At 39.7% G+C, this 21,795-nt stretch overlaps 2 protein-coding genes and 1 long non-coding RNA gene across 4 annotated transcripts in view; all 3 read left to right on the top strand.

Moving 5' to 3' along the window:
* LOC126395185 (uncharacterized) overlaps window positions 1-21,795 on the top strand; it is a 523,086-nt gene that overhangs the window by 275,957 nt on the left and 225,334 nt on the right. The gene's annotated exons all lie outside the window — the stretch shown is intronic.
* On the top strand, window positions 1,756-15,602 carry uap1l1 (UDP-N-acetylglucosamine pyrophosphorylase 1, like 1). Its single transcript, XM_050052406.1, has 9 exons — window positions 1,756-2,383; window positions 6,064-6,268; window positions 6,484-6,659; window positions 6,800-6,972; window positions 7,540-7,733; window positions 9,349-9,489; window positions 9,615-9,800; window positions 11,686-11,752; window positions 12,451-15,602. Exons 1-9 carry the CDS (start codon window positions 2,104-2,106, stop codon window positions 12,535-12,537), a joined length of 1,509 nt encoding a protein of 502 aa, XP_049908363.1. The 5' UTR covers window positions 1,756-2,103; the 3' UTR covers window positions 12,538-15,602.
* Window positions 16,516-21,795, top strand: part of zdhhc12b (zinc finger DHHC-type palmitoyltransferase 12b) — a 10,687-nt gene continuing 5,407 nt past the window's right edge. Inside the window, exons 1-3 of one of the 2 annotated variants that reach the window (XM_050052424.1) lie at window positions 16,516-17,016; window positions 17,336-17,475; window positions 19,651-19,743. In XM_050052424.1, the coding sequence (XP_049908381.1) occupies window positions 16,920-17,016; window positions 17,336-17,475; window positions 19,651-19,743 (330 nt within the window). In that variant the 5' untranslated portion in view covers window positions 16,516-16,919. The remainder of the gene's footprint in view (window positions 17,017-17,335; window positions 17,476-19,650; window positions 19,744-21,795) is intronic. The other variant, XM_050052425.1, reaches the window with a different exon arrangement.

A 21,795-nucleotide genomic window follows, 5' to 3' on the forward strand; every position in this document is an offset into this window, starting at 1 on the left:
ATTAATAAAACCCTTCATTTAAAAACTGCATTTTGTGTTTACTTGTGTTATCTTTGACTAATGTTTAAATTTGTTTGATGATCTGAAACATTTAAGTGTGGAAAACATGTAAAAAAGTAAGAAATCAGGAAGGGGGCAAACACTTTTTCACACCACTGTATATACAGTAGACTGGCCCCTGGACTTGGTACACCTGTCAGTAACTGTAACCCCCCTTTTTTCAAGTTGTCAACAGTGCAGTATTACAGTACAAAAATGATCAAAATCAGGGTCCCGGGACTGGAGCCGAGCCCAGCTGAAACGAGAGACAGGATACACACGGCTATCACATAGCTAGTCAGTGCAATATTCTTTTCAATTAATATTCTAATTAATTCTTACTTACCATTCTTACATTCTATCATTTCTTTATTATACATACACACATATATATACATAATACATTATATATATATATATATATATATACTGTATACACACACACACACACACACACACACACACACACACACACACATACACACACACACCACTCAGACATGACATTTCAGAAACAAGGCCAGGAAGGAAGTGATCATACAATAAATGTACTACATGACATGACAGATTTTTAAATCACTTTTCTCAGCATGTAGGAAAGTTCTACAGATATAAAACCTCCATGGATCAAAAATTCAGAATACAAAGATTCATGATTGACCATGTTTGCAGTTGGAGGTGTCCTGTGAACAGTTTTACAGACATCTCTTTTAAAATGGTGGTCTATAGGAAAAATCCTTTTTAGGTTACAGGTGATTTTTTTCACTGCAATACCATGAGTGGCCACTGGGAGAAATTGAAAGCAAGTATGAAATTGTGTTCACACTAGGCGTGAAAAAAACAATTTGCACAAGTGAATTCCAAGTAAAATCAATGTAAAGATACAAACACACACAAATTCCCGCGGGGCGGCACAATGGACGCAACGCAAATTATGCAAAATATGCGAATTAAGTGGCACAAATTAAGGGAGTAGAGCAATTTCACAGCATACGCTTTTTCGCGAGAGTTGGAAAATCTAAACTTCAGCGACCGTCTTGCGCCATGATAGCCAATCAGCATTTAGATTCTTCCTGGGACGTACGACGCCGAGGACATACCGGCAGAAGTTCATTCATTGATTCAGTGATTTCACGCAAATTCATTCATGTGTATGCTATGACGGGAGTCAACACAAAATATTCTAATGTTCAAATTCACACGAGTAACGCAACACAAAAATTGCATTGTGTTGGGTGTGAAGACAACATGAGAGGCTTTTTTGGGGGCCTGACTACATGACCCAAGCCATCCCTACCTGGTGAAAGTGGTAATGTTTTAAACATCCCATTGTTAGAACCATACCCAGTCTCCCCTAAAGTACAAATAAACACTTTAAAAAGAATACTTTGTTACTTTCCTCATCTGATGTCAAATTTTGTGGTAGGTGTAGTGCATGTGGAAAAAACGTTTAATTTTAATTATTTATTGATTATATATCAAGTTAAACATACATTCTATTCAGTACCAACAATAAATGTTATTGTGCCGTTTGGGGACGGTCCCTGGGCAGCTCAAAACTGTAAGAAACCATGTTGGTATATCTCATGTAAAACGCAGAGTATTAGTAGGCTACACGTTTAGATGGACGGTGTAAAAATAAAGAGACAGTATAGTAACTGTCGGCAGTGTCAGCTGATGAGACGCTGAGTCAGCTCAGTTTTTCCTCACTCTTACAGCCGCTGGTCTCGTGGCTGGCTGCTGACGGACAGGAAGTCGTCTCACGTCGGTCTGCAGAAAGCTATTTCCAACATGTTTGTCCGCCCCTGGAAACCTGCAGCAGCATAAAGACGCCTTTCACTAAGCCGCAGCAGTCAGTGTATCCTGTTCTATGTGAGTTTTTGACCACAGGCAGGATCCGTGTATGGGTCCGAGAGCTGCAGTCACGAGTTGTTCAGAACACGCTGTCACTTCCTACAAAGACTAACGAACACTCAGCTCCTGTATCCTGCTTACAGGAGGAAGCTGGATGTCTGAGTGTTATACTTTCCCACTCCACGGTTTGCGTTGTTACCGAGACACAAAATGCTTTCTTTGGAGCAGGTGAAGCAGAGTTTAGAGAGTGCAGGACAGTCTCACGTCCTGCAGTTCTGGCCGGAGCTGTGTGAGGTGGAGAGAGACACTTTGCTTCAGGAGCTGTCTCAGCTGGACCTTAAGGGACTGAAGGAGCACTGTGAAGGGGCTGCGGGGGCTGCAGCTTCCCCGTCTGCCAGCCTGGATCAACACATAGAGCCGGTCCCTCCAGAGTCCATCGGCAGCGTGAGGAAGAGTGACAAACACTCTCTGGAACAGTGGGAAAATGAAGGTGAATGTTTTTAGAGGGCTTAGGGTAACCTGTAGGTACCTAGAAGAGTGAGTACGACAGGAGGAAGATGGTGCCAGGTTACTGAATAACAACATGTTTGTGTCTGATGTTGGAGATGTTGAAACTTCTCACTAATAATGCACCTACAGAGTGTGGCATATTTAGCAGCAGAATCCCCATAAAGCACTTAAATTCATTTATAATTTTGATCAGTCACTACTTCCTGTGGTGGAAAGTCACAAAGTGTGTTTCCTTGAAGTACCGTACTTAAATACAGTTTGAGGTACTTGTACTTTACTTCGGTATTTCCATTTTATGTTATTTAATACTTCAACATCACTACATTTCAGGGGGAGATCTATATTAAACTACTTTTTACTACTTTTTATTAAGTTATGAAGTCATTGCAATACAAATGCAATGTGATGTTAAACCAATTTTCCCAGTAGTACTTTAAACTAGCTTTGAGATGAATCCTTCCATCCTGAAAATCTATTATTGGCTATTATGCCTGTTTAAGGAATGTTTGTTACGTATGGGGGGAGGGGTGGTTCAAAAAAAGGGGCAGGCATATCAAATATATTTGAGGGGGGGGGGGGTTAGGGGGAGGGGCATACAAATTTAAATGGTTGTAATTTGTATTTATTTTACCACGTTTTTCAAGGAAACATGTCAGAAAATACCAAAATTAAACCATTTATCATAACCAGAAACAGTAAAACAGAAATTATTGTTGGATTTCCACATTTCCGATAGTCCTTGGAAGCATTATGTGCAACTGAATGCTATTGTTAGAAGAAGAAAAAAGCCATTACCAAATCTAAGCTTAAAATAGTGACAGTATCAATAGTGTCTTTTCAACAATCTGTTTACTAAGTTTTCAACATTATACAAAAAAGAGCATACAGAATACAATATGTGTGAATGTTTACAAAATTCCTGCAATTATTTTAAAATTTATACATATATGATGAACAGCTGTGTTAAAACAGTTCAAAAATTACAGCACATACACTTGCACACGTGTGTACAAAAATAAATAAATAGGACCACAAACAGCAACAATAAATTAAAAAAATAGAATAAATAAATCGACCTGTCCAGGGTGTATCCTGCCTCTCGCCCAATGTCAGCTGGGATAGGCTCCAGCCCCCCCGCGACCCTCAAGAGGATGAAGCGGTTAGAAGATGGATGGATGGATGGATGGATGGAATAAATAAATAAATGAAAAGGAAAAAAATTTAAAAAAGAGAAAAGAAATTTACACTGGGGATACTACACGACAAACACTGTTACAAGTTCTTCATTTCGTACTGTATATTATACATTTACAGTATCTCACATAAGTGAGTACACCCCTCCCATTTTTGCAAATATTTCATTATATCTTTTAATGGGACAACACTATAGAAATGACTTTGAATTACTTTGTGTACGAATTGTGCTCTACAAATAAACTTGCCTTGCCTTGCCTTGTAGGCAAGGGACAGTTGTCTTGGTGCTTTTTCAGCATGTGTGGCACCTTGGTGAAGAGCACCAAGACAACTGTCCCTTGCCTACAGTCAAGTGTAGTGGTGGCAGCATCATGGTTTGGGGCTGCATGAGTGCTGCCACCACTATACTTGACTGTAGGCAAGGGACAGGAAGCTGAAGGTGAAGGTGATGGACTGGCCAAGTATGTATCCAGCCCTAAACTCACCTGTGCACCTGTGGGGCATCCTCAAGCTGAAGGTGGAGGAGCACAAGGTGTCTTCACATCCATCTGCTCCATGATGTCATCATGGAGGAGTGGGAGAGGATTCCTGAAGCAACCTGTGAGCTCTGGTGAATTCCATGCCCAAAAGGGTTAAGGCAGTGCTAGATAATAATGGTTGGCACACAAAATATTGACACTTTAGGCACAATTTGGACATGTTCACTGTGGGGTGTACTCACTTATGTTGCCAGCTGTTTAGATGTTGATGGCTGTGTTTTGAGTAATTTTCAGAGGAAGGTAAATCTATACTACTATACAAGCTGTACACTGACTACTTTAAGTTATATCAAAGTGTCATTTCTATAGTGTTGTCCCATGACAAGATATAATGAAATATTTGCAGAAATGGGAGGGGTGTACTCACTTATGTGAGATACTGTACTTTGTATATGTCAAGTTTAAATGAGTTTTATTGCAGAGGTTGTAATTATGCTTCCCCAGTTAATGTCTAACATACAAGATAAATCCTTGTTCCTAAGATATCTTCGAAATGTGTCTCTTTTAAAATTTGGCCAAAAATAAACCGTTTGCATGAACTTACCAGCATGCACGATAAGAGTGAAAAGCGGAAGCTTTTTTCAACTCCAGGATTTCATCTTCAACTTTTAATGTTTAATGTTCAAACATCAAAGAGTACATTTTAAAAATCGAAAAACTATTTTTATGGTGGAGGGAGGGTCATCAGGGAGCCTCAAGGAAAAATATTTGTAGCTTCAGGGACGGTCCAAAAAAAAAAATGAAGTCACACCCCAGCCACCCCTCTTCTCTGATAAATAACAGACAGTCCCTCATTGCTTTCAACATTATGTTTTCACTGTGCAGGGTCTTCAAATTAAGTTAAAATCAATTTTGCAGGATGATGTGCAACAAAACAGATGTGATGTTCCCTATGATGGATTATCTTTGGACAGTATACGTATTAAGCTTTTTCAACACATAAACACAAATGGCTCCAGCAATACAAATTACACACAGTGGCCACAGGAACTTAAGCTCCAAAATACAACACTAGTGTAGGGATGGCTGTTGGGTCAAGAGGTAGAATGGGTCATCCACCAATTGAAAGATCAGTGTTCATACTGATATTGATATTCTCCTTGTCGGAGAGCCGGAGAGCTGAACTATAAGCTGAAAGATGCCAAAATGCTCCTTAGAGCTGAGTGGAACTGAAGAGTCAGGTGATAATTTTCTATAGGATCATCACTACGAGAGACACTTTTTTCTTGCAAATGGAAATATTTCTTTCTTATTTCATCTATTGTGAGATAGCAGTCAATGTTCCATAAATAATTAGGCCACAGTAAAATCAATGTTGCACTGTATAGGAGCAAAGGAGGAGAAACAAGGAGTTTCGAGTCTCTAATAGCAGCCTGGAAAGCTAAAAAAAATCACTATGGTAAGCTTTTGAAAATGAAATAATCAGCAGTCTTTGTACTCTCCCAAAACTTTATTGGACTGCCAGTGTTGTGGTTGTAAGGTAAATTTAAGGAGTCTCAAGAAGAAATTTTTTTTCTCCCGACTTTTCTCAAGTCATTGCTTTTTCTTCTGAATACTACAGTGATTTTACTTCACAGAATTCTGTAAACGATTCATAGGGAAATGTAACTTTTTGGTTGATGTGCTCATGGCTCATTCGTGACTTTTAATGAGGGGTCATGAGTGAGGTCACACGCCAAAAACATGACATGCAAAATCACTAGTAATCTCCTCACCACTGAAAATCTCTACCACAGCATTATGAAAGCAGTAACATGTTAAAGGTTAAATGCCAGCTTGTAAAGTTTTATGAAAGTTTTCACTGATACAGTTTGACAAAAGGTGCATTGTGCTGTGTAAGCTGGTCATCGTAAAGTTTAAAGGCCTTGATTGCAAATCAGTAAAGTTACATCCAGCTGCTGCTTGTGTCACCACTGTATCTTGACAGGGCTGTTGCAGATCTCAGGGAATCGAGTTGGAGTCCTGCTGTTGGCTGGAGGTCAGGGGACCCGTCTTGGTGTTCAGTATCCCAAAGGGATGTATAACGTTGGGCTCCCAAGCCAAAAAACCTTGTATCAAATTCAGGCAGAGCGTATTCACAAAATCCAGGAGCTGGCCGACAGAAAGTATGGCTCAAAATGCACCATTCCATGGTAAGATTATGATGGATGTGCCTAATCTGACTATTCTGATCATGTGTAGGCTTGTGCTTACAGAAGCCATATTGAACACATAGTGATATTAACTTTCTTTACTCTGTTTTAGGTATGATTTAAAAACAAAAAAAAAGATTTGTCACAAAGATTATGAAGATTAAATCTAACTTTGAAATTGTAAACCTCTTGTCTGTACTGTTGCAACTCTTAAGGTACATAATGACCAGTGAGTTCACTCTGGCTCCCACTGAGAAGTTCTTAAAGGACAACAACTATTTTGGTCTGGAGCCATCAAACATTGTTATGTTTGAGCAACGAATGATACCAGCAGTGACCTTTGATGGAAAGGTCATCCTGCAGGGTAAAGGGAAGATAGCCATGGCCCCAGGTAGGTGCACATCAGCTCCTTCAGAGGATGCAGCCTCAGATATAGTGAAATCACTTTGGTTGCACCTGTTGTTACTAATGTGTGTTCAGGATCGTTTGAGGTAATGTGCCATGATTCAAAACCTCTCCACTCTATGTCAGATGGGAATGGTGGTCTGTACCAGGCACTGGTGGACAACAAGGTGCTGGAGGACATGAAGAAGAGGGGAGTGGAGTACCTGCATGTGTACTGTGTAGACAACATCCTGGTCAAAATGGCCGACCCTGTGTTTATTGGGTTCTGCGTGAGCAAAGGGGCTGACTGCGGAGCCAAGGTAGACTTATATCATACAGTAGATATCAAAGAGGTAAAAAGTCCTTTAAAGGAATAGCTTAACAAAGCATGAGCGCAGCCACAGCACATCACTGATTGAACTTTGGGTGCCTCTGCACTGTGCGTGCTGAACCCAGCGCCAAGCCTGGCTCAAACTGTGGTTGGTCTGAGGGCCCATTACACCAGTGTGCTGCTAAAAAGGCTCTGACTGATTGTCATTACATTACATATCTGATGAATTGAATGATGATAGAGACATGTATAGACAGTGCTGCAAATTATATGGCCAAGCAAACTTATTGCTGCATAAATTTAGTATGTGTTCTCGAAGTGTTAAATGTTCTCTGTTCAGGGCCTACTGCACTACTATGTACACTGCACATCTGTGGTGGCAATATAAGAACAGTAGCATGCGTAAGCTCACTGTGGCCTCAGAAAAGCATCAGAAATCAGATGGATGGCACACAAAAGCCAACTTTTCAAAGAATTTTGTCTTTTCATTCTCAGAGAATAAAAAAGTCAAAATTGTCCCGTTTTCCTCTGATCTCTTATCTTTATCATGTGTCAGGTGGTGGAGAAGGCATACCCTACTGAGCCAGTGGGCGTGGTTTGCAGGGTCCGAGGCGTCTCTCAGGTTGTGGAGTACAGTGAGATTCAGCCAGAGACAGCCGAGCTCCGAGGACCTGGAGGGGAGTTGGTGTACAGTGCTGGAAACATCTGCAATCACTTCTTTACCAGGGCTTTCCTGCAGGAAGTGACAGAGTAAGAGCCTTTACTGTCACATATATGTTGCTGAGATTCCTCTGACAGCACAGTATGGAAGTCACAGCAAGTGAAATCAGACAGATTGGAGTGAAAACACCACAGACTAGAGGGTTGGAGGCAGTCATGGAAGTATATAGACAACATATTGAGTAGCAAAGTTCACCAGGAGATGCCCATATCTGGAAATTAGGGCCATGTTTTTTCAGTTAAACTAGTATTAAGTGATCTTTTGGCCATTTGGGGCTGAGGGAACAAGTTGTAAACACAAAATGATATGCATTTCAATCAGGAGAGACTCATTTTTATAGTAAAAAGAATATTTATTAACATGTGCACATAAGAATAAAAATGTGGAAAGTCTTTGGCGATTAGACCCCATAGAGATGGTATGATTTAAGGAGGGTGATGAATCCATAGTCGAATAGGGAACCCCCCCTGGGGTCTAGATGCTGGTGGTGGTAGAGATGGTAAAGATGAGATAAGAGGAAGATGGAGAAGTGCTGATGATCTGGATGAGTAGAGGAATGAGTCTTTGTTGAGCTTGTCCTGGACTCTGGATACGATGGCTGGAGGTGAACGGGGTGGAAGAGGGTGCGAAGATTGTGTCTAAAACGATGGCTGGCAGCAGCAGAAGAGAGAGCAGATTTAAAATTTTGCAGTGGCATCCTGATTGGCTGAGAGAGATCATGGCAAGGTTTGATTGGATAACTAGAAGAGTGGACACCCATAGTCAGCTGATTAGAGGAAGCAGTGGGTTAGTGGTGGTGTTAGCAATCAATTGCCCTTTTACAAAACATGACAGACACATGACACATTCAGAGCACAAAATTTTGTCAGATGGTGTAACATGGTCCATTCATACACAGGTTTTGTAGTAACCTACAGTAACGTATAAACCAGTGTCACGTCAATTTGTCTGTCTAACATTGTCCATAGCAAAAAATTTTTACAGCAAAATGTTAGAATTACACTTCACAACTTGCCAGACTGACATTTAAGTTTTGTGGCTATTCTTTGTTCCCAGAAGATTTTTAAAGATTTTGGTGACTCCCTGACCCACTGTGTAGCACCACCAGTGGGCCAAAGTTCACACTTTATAAAGACTTTGGTCCCTAATAAATGATTTCAAAATTCATTCATTTTTTGTTATTGTTTGTCCTGTTATGGGTTGCAGAGGAACTCGAGCCTTTCCTAGCTGACATTGGGCAAGATGCAGGGTACACCCTGGACAGGTCGTCAGACAACCATTTAGGCTCACATTCACACCTATGGCCAATATATAGTCGCCAGTTAACCTAGCCTGCATGTGTTGGGATGGTGGGAGGAAGCTGGAGAACCTGGAAAAAACCCATGCTGGCACAGGGAGAACATGTAGACTCTACACAGAGGGACTCCTCCACCCTGGGGTTTGAACCAGAAGCCCTCTTGCTGTGAGGTGACAATGTTAACCACTGCACCACTGTGCTGCTTAGTTTCAAACCTATAAAGCAAATGACCAGACTTCTGTGACACAGCTGTGGAAATTCATGGCTCCCAGAGGATAAACCCTACATAATCTTTCTTTGCATATTGTTAGTCCTGTTTTTGATCTCCTACTATTTTTATCTTACAGGACATTTAAAGATCAACTGAAACAACATGTTGCACTGAAGAAAGTGCCTTTTGTGGACTTGTGTGGGAATCAAGTTACACCCACCAAACCCAATGGCATAAAGATGGAGAAATTTGTTTTTGATGTCTTTTCATTCTCAAGGTACTGTTGATTGTTATTGTGTCTTCTTCAGATAATGACATCTGATGTACTCTACATAAAATGACACAAATCATATAACAGTGTCTCTCCTGCTAATTAGAATATGTACTGTCTGTCTTTGGAAGGAGCTTTGTTGTGTTTGAGGTTGTGAGGGAGGATGAGTTTTCCCCTCTGAAAAATGCAGACGGAGCAGCGACAGACAGCCCGACTACAGCGAGAAACTCTTTGCTGGCTCAACACTGCCGCTGGGCCATGGCTGCAGGAGCTACACTTTTGGATGAACATGGGAATACCCTTCCTCCTATGGCCAGGTCAGAGGAAGATGTTCCTATATTCACCCTGCAGTAAAATAATGTCAATACCCTGGTCAATTTTTTTTATGGCAGACATTTTAACTTGTCTAGCAGGAAAAGCACAAATGGAACCAATAACATTAATAATGGTTTACTGTGAGAAATTCAAGTCAAGTAAATTTTATTTCCATAGCCCAAAATCAAATTTCATTATATTAAACATTAAACATATAGTTCAACATTTATGAGAATATGCGTTGAAGTCAACAGTCTAAATATGAAGCTGGAGCCAGTCGGTAGTTAGCTTAGCTTCAAATAGAGACTAGAAACAGCTAGCCTGGCTGTGTTCATCTTTTTTTTTTTTTTTTTAATAAACAGCCTACCATTACCTCTAAAGCTTACTTATTAAAGGTACACAATGCAGGATTTTCCATGGGCCATAGATTGTATATAAGGATGGATGACATGACAGCTCCCCAAAAGTGAAGCCCAAACATCTCAGTCGCCCTCTGGTGTCTGGCTGCAGTACAGATCATGTTAACAAACAGTAGCCAACAATTCTTGCAAGGTATACCTTTAACACGTTACATCTTGTGTGTTAATTCTGCATTCAAACAGAAATGTAAAAATGACAAGTTGTGGTTTTATGGGTAGTTACATGCTGAAACTATGTCATGGCGGGGCATAGTGGCTTCCTTGAGTTACCTGGTAACTACACAGTCAATGACAACAACTATCCTGAAAGTCACTGTGCTGGGCCAAGAAATAGATCCAGCATGTAATGTCCATAAAACCACAACAATAACTTTAGACGGACTAGCTGTTTATCCCTGCTTACAGTTTTTATGCTAAGCTAAGCTAATTGCCTGCTGGCTTTAGCTTCATACTTAACAAGCAAATATGAGAGTGATATGATCCTCTCAGGACAAGAAGGCAAATTTGCTTATTTCCCCAAAAGTTGAGCTATTCCGTGAACTAGAAGAGTTGTTCTATGTTATGCTCGAACTCATCCTGTTAAGCGTACATTCGTATTATTTCTCCAATCATATATGCTTTGGGACAACCAGTCAACCTCTCCCATCATATAAAGCCGCCCTTGGTCAGTAGATCATGAGTGGTAGCAGTGAGCAGACCGTTGAAATGGGTCAAAGGTGTGTGTTTGGATATCAGTTATGTTTTCAAATGAGCGTAGTTGAAGTCTATTTGTTCATTTACCCATTGTTCTCCTGAGCTATTTTCTTACTTTGATGCCATCTGGTGGCAGTGCAGCTCTGATACTTAAATTTCCAAATCTCAGAGTAGTTTAAAAATAAAAACATACAACTGCATATAGTTGCCTAAAGTTGCCTGTTTACCTGGACATTTAAGGATAAGTTATTGGTAGCTGTAATGATTCCTCCTGCCGGTACTGGCCTTTAAAAGATGGCTTACCAATGGAAAACACAGTAAGAAATCAGGGACAAATCAAAAGTCTGCATTTTGTGCAAAAATTCTGAAATTGAGCCCAAGCTAATAACAACTTATCAGGATCTGTTTTATTGACCAGGTATGTAAAAATACACATGGAATTTGACAGGTTTTTTTTTCCAATGCTCATAATTCACTGACAGTACACAGAAATAGATTTAAAAGCTAAGGACAAGGACAACAAAGCTGGACAACAGATAAAGGATAAAGGTAAAGAATAGACAGGACTATAATGTACACAAGTATGTGGAAAAATATATAAATATATTTATACAAAGCACTAATTCTAGCAGTCTGAGTTACATCAAGCATTGTCTTTTTAGTATGAAATTCTCTATGTGAAAAGGTAAAATGATCACAGGGACCAGTGACTCTTCAACTTGTGAGTGATGTATATGGATAAAAATAATCTAAAAATGTTTTTTTTTTCCTATAGTGTATCAGCAGGGAACAATCCTCCAGCACAATGTGAGATTTCACCACTGCTCTCCTACTTTGGAGAGGTGAGTGACATGAATGTGTAAATTTGGTGAAACCTGTAGAACTATGGAGCTAGAACAGTCTCAAAATGAATAAATGCACACAGAAATTAATAAATGCACAAAAAAGGATTCACAAATGTATTTTGGGATTTAGATTTATATATATATGACTCAAAACACGAACACATTTTCAATGCACACAAAAATATGTTTAATTCCATATATAAGTAAAAGAAAATCCACATATAAAAAATAAGGTTTATAAACATATTTGTGATCCACACACAAATATTTCTTGTTTTAAATATGTGCAATTGTAATTCACAAATGTACGCATGTAAAGGTATTTGCAATTTTCATCAAATACATATTTGGAAGTTGTTATATTGATTTATGAACTGTCGAACCTGCATTTACAAAGTGCTTTTAATTTGTAAACTTCCCTGTATTTGTGTGAGCGAGTTTTGAGACTCCCGCGCGTTTTACATTTGTGAATCCTTTTTTGTGCATTTATTAATTTCTGTGTGCATTTATTCATTTTGAGACTGTTCTAGCTCCATATAGAACAGTTACAGGATGTGTCTTTAATTAAGAAAAATGTCAATTGTTTTAGCTTGCATTTAAAATGAATCTTGGACAGTTAATATGCTGCTTTTATCTTGAGAATGATCCCTTTCTAATTGACTTAATACACCCATCCATGTCAATCCCTCTGTCAGGGCCTGGAGCAGCTGCTGAAGGGAAGAACACTGCCAACTCCCTTCATTCTGGATGAAAAAAGGGCCAAAGAGCTTCAGGCTCAGTAACATTACTCTGATTAAGAGAGTATTGTGTGATGGCAGCAGATAGTCCAGTGCCATACAGTACAGGAGTATGGAATGGAGATGGATGTGTTTGGATAGTTTCAGCCCAAAAATATACAGCTGTTTAAATTAATTTTTGAACTGTATAATCATGTCAAACTGTAATTGATGAAATTATCTAATTTTAAGGAAAAGCTTCCACCTTTTAAAATAAATAATTATGGGACTAGCAATGCTTTTTTGGAATTGATTATTTTTTTTACATTTAACTAAAAAAATAATCCAAATTCCTCACCTTGTGTCCTCTCCCATCCTTCTTAGTAAATTCATTCTACTTGACTTGCCTACCTATTTAACTTGAAATGTCCAAGAGTTAATTCCAACTGTTTTAAGAGAAGTATGTGAATTTTTTTGTGATTTTTTTAAAGAAATGTTGAGTAAACTGGGAGTTTTGAGGAATATTTACCAATATTATATCTTATATACTTTCAGAACAGTAGGCTATTATATTGAGCCAAAATAAATCATGGAAAAGCTTCATCAGCTTCCACAGAAAAGCTCTGTGGTGGACCTGTAAACTACAGAGTAGCTTTTAGTAGTTTTGATCAATTCAACACAAAAAATATATATCAATATCAATTATGAGTTTTGGATTTGTTTTTTTTTGCTATGTTTAGAGTCAGATTGTTTTCTCTGCACCACACTCTCAGCCCCTGTACCTCCTCTCTGTAGGCTGACTCATTGCCTTTGGTGATCAGCCCCACCACAGTCGTGTCATCTGCAAATTTAACTATGGTGGTGGCGTTGTGAGATGGTACATAGTCATGAGTGTACAGAGAGTACACTCTAATCTAAAGAGTAGAATTAAGAGTAAAAACTTATCTACTTACTAAGTAGGAAAGAACAATTTATAAGTTATCTAGAAACTGAAAGGACATTTATCTCCAAACTAAAAGGAATGAAAGAGTTAAAACTTATCTCAAAACTGAAAGGAAACTTAACTCTAAACTATAAACAATGAAAGAGTTAAAACCTTTTTTCTTAGAGGGAAATAAAAGTAAGAAGCTGGACGGAACAGTTTGGAGTGTGTGACAGTGCGAGAGTGTTTGAGTGTGTATGTGTCAGTCGGTGTGAGTATGTTTGAGTGGTGTTATTGTTTTACTGTCACAGTCTCACACTCTCATGTGGTTCTGGCAGGTACACAGTCTGCCTTTCTGAAGTGAAAAAAAAGCTGGTAACCCCGGTCAAAGAAGGATCAAGAGGCCATTGCTCTTCTAGAGAGTAAGACAGTATGTGTGGAAGTGGAAGGGATCCATCACTATACACCACACCCCTGCTCAGGTTCAGCATAACCAGAAGAATCCCATCTTCTTCAATGCTCCTATGAATAGAGGACTCAACCTGAATAGTGCTCTCCTCCCTAGACCTACTCTGGGGCCCTCACTCCATGGGATGCTGCTACACTTTCGTCAACACAGTGTGGCCATTAGTGGGGACATAAAGGCATGTTTCATCGAGTCCAACTCCTGCCCGAAGACAGGCCCCTACTAAGGTTAGCGTGGTGTGACCTGAAGAGAGGAAGGCCCCCAACATCTATGAGTGGCAGGTGCTACCCTTTGGCACGACCTGCTCACCCTGCTGTGCCACCTTCGTGCTTCAACAGCATGTTATTGACCATACCAGCTCAGATGAAGATGTCAGATTTTCAGTACAGAGATGTTTCTATGTGGATAACTGCCTGCAGAGCATTCCATCGGCCAAGGAAGCGAAACAGCTGCTAGACAAGCTGCGAGCCTCTATAATCTGATGTGCTATACTGAAGCTGAACAATATTGTATTAATTGTTTTCTTTACACAAAGGTTCACATGAAACTTTTTCTTTCCCTTTTCAGTGCAAATGAGGAGATTTTGCTCCACAAAAAAATAGTTTACCCTTAAAAAGGCTGGTTGTCATTGCAGTAATATGATGATATATTACTGTATTTATTATATTTATGGTCATATCTTAATTATATGCTGAGAACATGACATTTGCGTTTTCACTGAGGTACCTGTACTCAAGTATTTCCATTTTATACAGCTTTATACTTCTACTATACTACTCTCACAGGCAAATGTGTTATTTATACTCCACTACAGCTTTAGTTACTAGTTTCCTTTTATATCACAATTTTTCATAACTGTCCTGCCCAGTGAAAACCATTGGAGTGGTAACGCTAGACGCTACTGCCACATATCATCTTGCAAGAACAAGAGAAGAAGAGGAGCTGTTAACTTTACTGGTCAGAGTGTGAGAGAAGTCTTCTTGTCATTTAAAGTGTCTTAGTTACAGCAGCTGAAACTCTTTGTCAATGAGGGACTTACAGCAACAGCAAAGGAAAGCTTTGGTACTGTGGAAAGAACCATATCTTCCCTCTCTGTTGATACATTTAAAACCCATCTTAAGGTATATCCCTTTCTCTAGCCTTTTAATTATCTTTATGATGACATACCTGACCACACTGTTAACACATGTATTCTTTGTATTTTATTTTGTTGTCTGTACAATGCTATTTTTGTCATGATTATGTCAAAATATTGCATGCTCTTATTAATTTTATTTACATTCTCCTATTTATGACTTTTTTTTTGATCATTCCTCTGTTTTTATCACTTTATGAAGCACTTTAGTCAATGCTTGTTGTTTTTAAATGTGCTCTATAAATTAATCTGACTTGACTACGACAAACTAGGAAATGTTCAGTCCCTTGGTACTGATGGACTGCAGACACAAGGAGAACTCATGATCACAGTTTGTGTTTTCTTCAGGCTGATATTTTGTGGAGTATACCTCTGGGCAGTTGGAGCTCAGGAGGTTGGCGGTTTGATATCTGGCCCCTGCAGTCTATGTTGAAGTGTCCTTGGTAAAGATCCTGAACCTCAAATTAAGTGTGTTTGTATGTTTATCTAATGAGCAGATGGGACCTTGTATGACAGCCTCGGTCACAAGTGTATGAATGTGTGTGTGAATGAGTGAATGGTGCTGTGAGACCAGGGAAGTGCTGTATAAACACAGTCCATTTCATGTAGCAGCCTTGTTCCCCATGCCTTTTTTGGTCAAGTTAAAAAGTTGGATGATCTATTTCAAATGTCAAACTTTTTAACACTTTCTAGTGTGGAACACATGAAAAGCAATCAACATATAACAGAAGTATTCATTTGGTTAACCTTGAAAAAACGTTTGTTTTTGTCATATGACTGGATATGTTAAATATGTATATGTGTTGTTGGTTCTGCTATTCTGAGCTCCACCTACCATCTGCCTGTAGGCGTGTGTGCTGGTATTGCCCCTTTTAACTTCCGGGCCATGATTCCTTTGTGGATGTTCCCCATTGGCATGGTGTGTGGCGATACCTAGTGATGAAGCCCTCTGAACAGGTCCCAGGGGGCACCTTGATGCTCCTGGCCAAAATCCTCCAGGATGCTGGAGCACCAGATAGTACCCTTGATGTCATGCATGGAAATAGGAGATGCAATACAAGAAAGAAAGAAAGAAAGAAAGAAAGAAAGAAATCTGATTTGTAATAAATAAATAGATAAAGGTGCATGAGAGAGACATGGATCAAGAGTGAAAGGGCAGGGGGCACAGAGACGGCTTATGCATAGGGCCCAGAATTTGGTGCTATGTCCCTGCTAGGGGTGTTGCGTTGCCTTTAACAGGAGAATTAGTTAAATTCTAGTTTTAGCTTTCTGGCATTCTGAAAATACATCCATGATTCTTACTCATAAACTCATACTACTGTCTGTCTGTCTTCCATGTACCCTGTGAAATTAAACCGTTAGTTTGCATGCCAGAGGTCAGCAGACACCACAGCATCCATAAGGTACAGTGGGTTCATACGTCATTCATGGCTGCACATCTCGGGGCAGTCCTCGCTGTAACGTCCCTGCCGGCCACTCTATCCTGGACTGTCTCGTGACTGACTTTAGCCAATCACAGCTGAGATTGCACAGGGGCGACATCAATAAACAAATGCACTAGAACAATGTCTAAATTCAGATACGATGCTTTTCGACTTATTTTTCATTCGGTGTTTAGCTCAGCCACGCGAAACAAATAACGTGAAAGCCGCAGTGTAGCGCCGACGGTCGTAATACCGTCAATACCCTGGCGACATTAACGTTAGCTAATGCTAGCTTTGTGAGAGGACAGCGGCAGCCTTTTAACGCGTTTTTTTTTTTTTACTGTTTCGCAACTTAACATTACTTGGTTCTCTGGTTTTTACGCGCTGGATATTATTTCGCCATTAGCTAACGCTAGTACATACTGACTGTGCTGTCACTGACAGTCCTGCAGTCCGTACTCCAGCTGTAGATAGCGATGGGAGCTCTAACATGCTAGGACCATGTTCAAAAATGTTTTTGGCTCAGGGTTTCTGGTAAGAACAGCTCATGTGATTCTGACATGGGTCATAACGTTAATACTCTTCCTACATGATACAGGTAAGATTATCTCATGTCTACACGGTAACACATAATAGCGCCACACTGAGCTGCTGCAGGCTTGAAGTCATATTTAATATGTGGAATGAATGACAAGCTAATACGTGATGTATAATGGTATAACGTTACCATACTCTGATGTTATTTTATAAAGAAGGCTGCTGCCCAGATTAGCATTCACACTATTAACTTAGTAGCCATGGTTTATGAAATAAACCTGCTTGTGTGGGAGTCAAGCTCAGAGCCTGGGAGCGCTCAGCAGGACTTGAGTGTGTTTCACTGAGTGAAATCATAGTTTGCTGTTTGTTTTGGTTCTTAGAGCTGAGGAAGCAGGAGGAGACAGGCCAGCTCATCCAGCCTGTGCTTTTCGTCCTGCTGGTGCTGGTGTCAGTGTTGCTCTATTTCGCTGTCTCTCTGATGGACCCAGGATTCATATTGTCTGATGACAGCGATTTGCAGGTGAGTAATGATCCTAATATGTATTTGTATTATTAGGCATACCATAAATCTTTGTCAGAGACTGATGGATAGATGTGTGTAGATACCTATCTCTCCATCTACATCAGGGGACAGATAGGTATCCATACAGATATCCATCCATCTGTTACTCTATCATCCATATTCAATGGTTGGACCCATAGATGTACATAGATTGGGTAACCTTGATCCACATGTCAAAATATGAGTGTTGAATGTATGAATATTGACAAGACTATAAAATTGTGTCAGTAGGATACCTGACAAATTAAAAGTACAAAGTATATCTCATTTAATCAAGGGCATTAGTTCAAAATGAACATAAGTTTAAAAAAGAGAAAATGCGCTATAGGTAGCTTAGCTGTAACACTGCGTTACAACTTACCCCGCTGTGTGGAAATTTTATCCAGCCTAGCTAACACTTGCTGGGAGTTGGTTACATAGTTTTAAATGGTGCTATGTTTTAGGCTACAAGATAATTAAGATGATATATGGTTGGATTCGGTGACTTGCATAGACAGTTCAGTAATAATAAAAAAAGTATGATAAAGAAATACACCTAAATTGACCGAAATCACTGTTTTTCACTGAACTCTGCTAAAACACGTCCAGTCTCTCTGCCACTGTTTGGTGTGCCACTGTTTGGTGGTATTGTGGTCAACTGGCTGGAAGCACGACAGGATCGACCCTGTGTAACCTCTTAAAAAGTCCATGTTGCAATTTACCCCACGTCAGGAGGTTCCCTGCGCTCCCATAGTTGAGGAGAAGTTGTTGGTCAAAAATAGCTGATGATGTCTGGGGCACAAATCTAAAAGGATAATAGTTGTGTATAAGATGGTGTAAAGATTAAGATAACCACTGCAACCATTTTTCTTAACCAAACAGAAACATTGTATTTTATTTTTTGTTGTTTTATTTGTTGTCTTTCATAGTTTTATGTTTATTTTATTTTATTTCGAAAGGGACAGTGCACATTAATGAACCTGATCACTTAAGTCAAGTAAATGTGCCAGATTTAGCCATACAGGCTAATTTTCATCTGCAGTCCCTGGCAGATTGATGGTGTAAGTATTTATCAGAAAAAGACAAAATAACATACAAAAGCACAGAAACACATAAGCACAGATAAAAGATGGATTGATGGCATGTCCATAGAAGGGCACATGAGCACAGGGCAAGTATATAACCATAGACAAAGCACAGAACAAGGCACATGGGCAAAAACAGCAAGATATAAGCACTATTAAGAAAAAACAATGACCTAACCACATAACCTAAAACATTAACTACTAAAGTACTATACAAAAGTACAACATAAAACACAGCATAGACTAAAGCACATAGCCACAAACAAATACAAAAAGGCACAAAGCTAAGCACATAAGCAAGGACGACAGCACACAAGCACAATTAGCAAGACAGTGACATCACCATAAAACCAAAGCACATTAAGGAAAACATACTATACAAAAGCACATAAGCCCCAACATACAGTAATGAAATGAGGACTTAAAACGTATTCAGATCATGACAACATGTTTGATTGTCCAGTAACCACCGTTTTATGAATTTGGAGAATGACTCAAGAGATGTGATGTTCCTAAGTTTTGTTGACATTTATTCTTAAAAGGACTGGATACCTTACCTGAGAAACATTTATTGATTTTAGCTGACAGTATGTCTTACTGCTCCCTCATGCCATTGCAGATGTACGGTGTTGCAGTGCAGGTGTTGCATGCATTTGATGCATCCCTGTTTTGTAGCCATTACTTCTGTATGCTATGTAAGTGATGTATGGAACTTAAGGAGCAATATAACATTCTAAGTGGTTTGTGTTGGTTTATATAATTGATAGTATCAGGGAGAATTCAGGGAGAATTGAGTGTGCAGTAATATCTGGCTACTTCATTTGCCAGTTTCACACAGATTTAACTGTTATCATACACCAGTTATAAAATACTTCTGATAAAGACCCAGGAAAATGTCGACAACAAACCTGTGGAAAACACAATCTAAATTAGATAGTGAGGTCTTATTTAGAAAAGTTTTGCATGTTTGTGGGGACATAAATGACAAGCGCACATAACAGGTCATGATAAATGCTTGAACTGAATTGGCAGTGGCTTCTCTGATCAGTTGTCCCATGTGTTGTGCCAGTTCACGCTGGGAGTGACTGAGGAGCAACAGGACATGATTCCACCCACCACCAAATCCCTGCGACAGCGTCGCTGTGGCCACTGTCTGCTGCAGGTACGCTACACACTGTGTCATCAACACTGCCAAAGGCTCATGTGGCATTTGGTTGTTATTTCAGGATGAGAACACTTTGATGTGGATTAACACCATTAGAAAAAATATGACAAGTTGCTGAAGCGAAAGAGTGACAGTCTGTTGATATTTTTGTCACCACGTGTATTGCTGCATGTTATTATGAATTGCATTTTTTTAAGTCTTTTTTAAAAGCTGCTTTTTGGTCAGTTTTTGTGTTTTATTTCAGACCTTCTCCTATTTGAGCGTGAAGGTTCATTCTTGACTTTGGAAACAGTAGTGCTTACTCATTTGTTAAGTATGGATTTTTGGTCATGTGTTTTAAGTTTTACCACAAATAATAACAGAGAAAGATCCGGGGAAGAGCACCAGATGTAGTACAGGACCTTGAGTTGAGATTACAGTTTTTTTAAAAACTGATTTTCTGAGCCTGTGGAATGGATTGTTTGTCTGTGGACATGGAGTTTGTATTTTGTCGTCTCTCTGTAGTGTTAGTTTAGCTCTACGGCTGAAATGTGACACCTGAAGTTCTACAGTACTTCTAGGATCCCTCAGCGGTATAGAATAACAGATGGGTTGCCAAGCAGCCCAGTTCTATGTTACACACCTGAACTACTTCCAGTGAACACAAAACATCATATGATACAGGCGCAGGCAGGTCATTGTGTACAGCAGTGTGCAGGAATTGGATTGTATGTCTGTATTTTGCCTTTTACCTTTTGTCTGTAACATCCAAGATGATTTAAAGCACAATCCATAATCCAAAAGTTAACCGAAGTTAAGCCCTACTGTCAAAAATGAAAACACAAGGTTGGAACCTGGTATCACTCTCAAATCAATTGACAGGTCTTTTAATACAGACTAACATGAAACAACAACCAACTCTATCTAGAGCTAATGTGTTCTGGATGTCTGTATAAACAGTAGAGAAAAACCTCCTTTATGTATAGGTCATTATTTCAACCTAAACCTATAGAACTTGTAAAGCCAAATTCATTCATTTTCCGTAACTGCTTATCCTGTTGGGTCACGGGGGGTGGGGGGTGGGGGCTGGAGCCTATCCCAGATGACACTGGATGAGAGGTGGGGTACAACCTGGACAGGTTGCCAGACTATCACAGGGTTAACACATACACCATTTGTGCTCACATTCACATCTTCGGCCCATTGAGAATCACCAACTAACCTGTATGTTTTCGGATTGTGGGAGGAAGCCAGTACCCTCTCAGTACCCTGAGAAAACCCATGCTGACACGAGGAGAACATGCAAACTCCGCACAGAGTTCTGGGTTCAAACCAGCAACCTTATGGCTGTGAGACGACAATGCTAACCACAACACCACCAGCCACATACACATTGACACAAAAAAATCTGAACCCAAGGTCTTTTAACTGGCTTTTGGAGCTTTCAACCAAATCGCACAGTCTGTGTCAAGGGTCGAGAATGATCTTCTCATTCAACATAAATGGTCAGTTTTAATATGCCCCTGGTGCCCCTGTGTAAAAAGCTCACTGGGGGTCAGCAACATATCAGCGGTACATCAGGTGTATTCTGTACTAGTCAGTCCTCAGCTTCCATCAGAGTGGATGGAAATTAATGATTCAGAGAGAGAATTGTTTCTATTGTGATATTTAAAAGCAAAACTAAATCACATGATCAGGTTTAGTTTTTAAGTGTAGGCATATTTCTGTTCTAAATGTCACCATGGAATGTTATCTAGGTGCTTTTTGAAAAGCCCAGATATGTATTTCCATGTTTATTTTGCATGCAGCTTTTTTTCCTCTCCTCACATTGTCTGCATGTTTATATTCTTTATTAGGGTCCGGGCAGCTAAGCTGCCAGGACACTATTGTAATCCTAGGTATTCTTCTTCTTCTTCTTCTTTCTTCTTCTTCTGAGGAAATCATACTTCCCATGGGTGAAAACTCACCAGACTTTGCACAAAGGTCCAGTCTCATGCCAGATATCCTCAGCTGTAAACTCAAGCCAATAGTCCTGATGGTGGCGCTACAGCAAGCATCTAAAGTTCAAAA

The sequence above is a fragment of the Epinephelus moara genome, chromosome 9, assembly GCF_006386435.1.
Source record: "Epinephelus moara isolate mb chromosome 9, YSFRI_EMoa_1.0, whole genome shotgun sequence".
Taxonomy (NCBI): Eukaryota; Metazoa; Chordata; class Actinopteri; order Perciformes; family Serranidae; genus Epinephelus; species Epinephelus moara.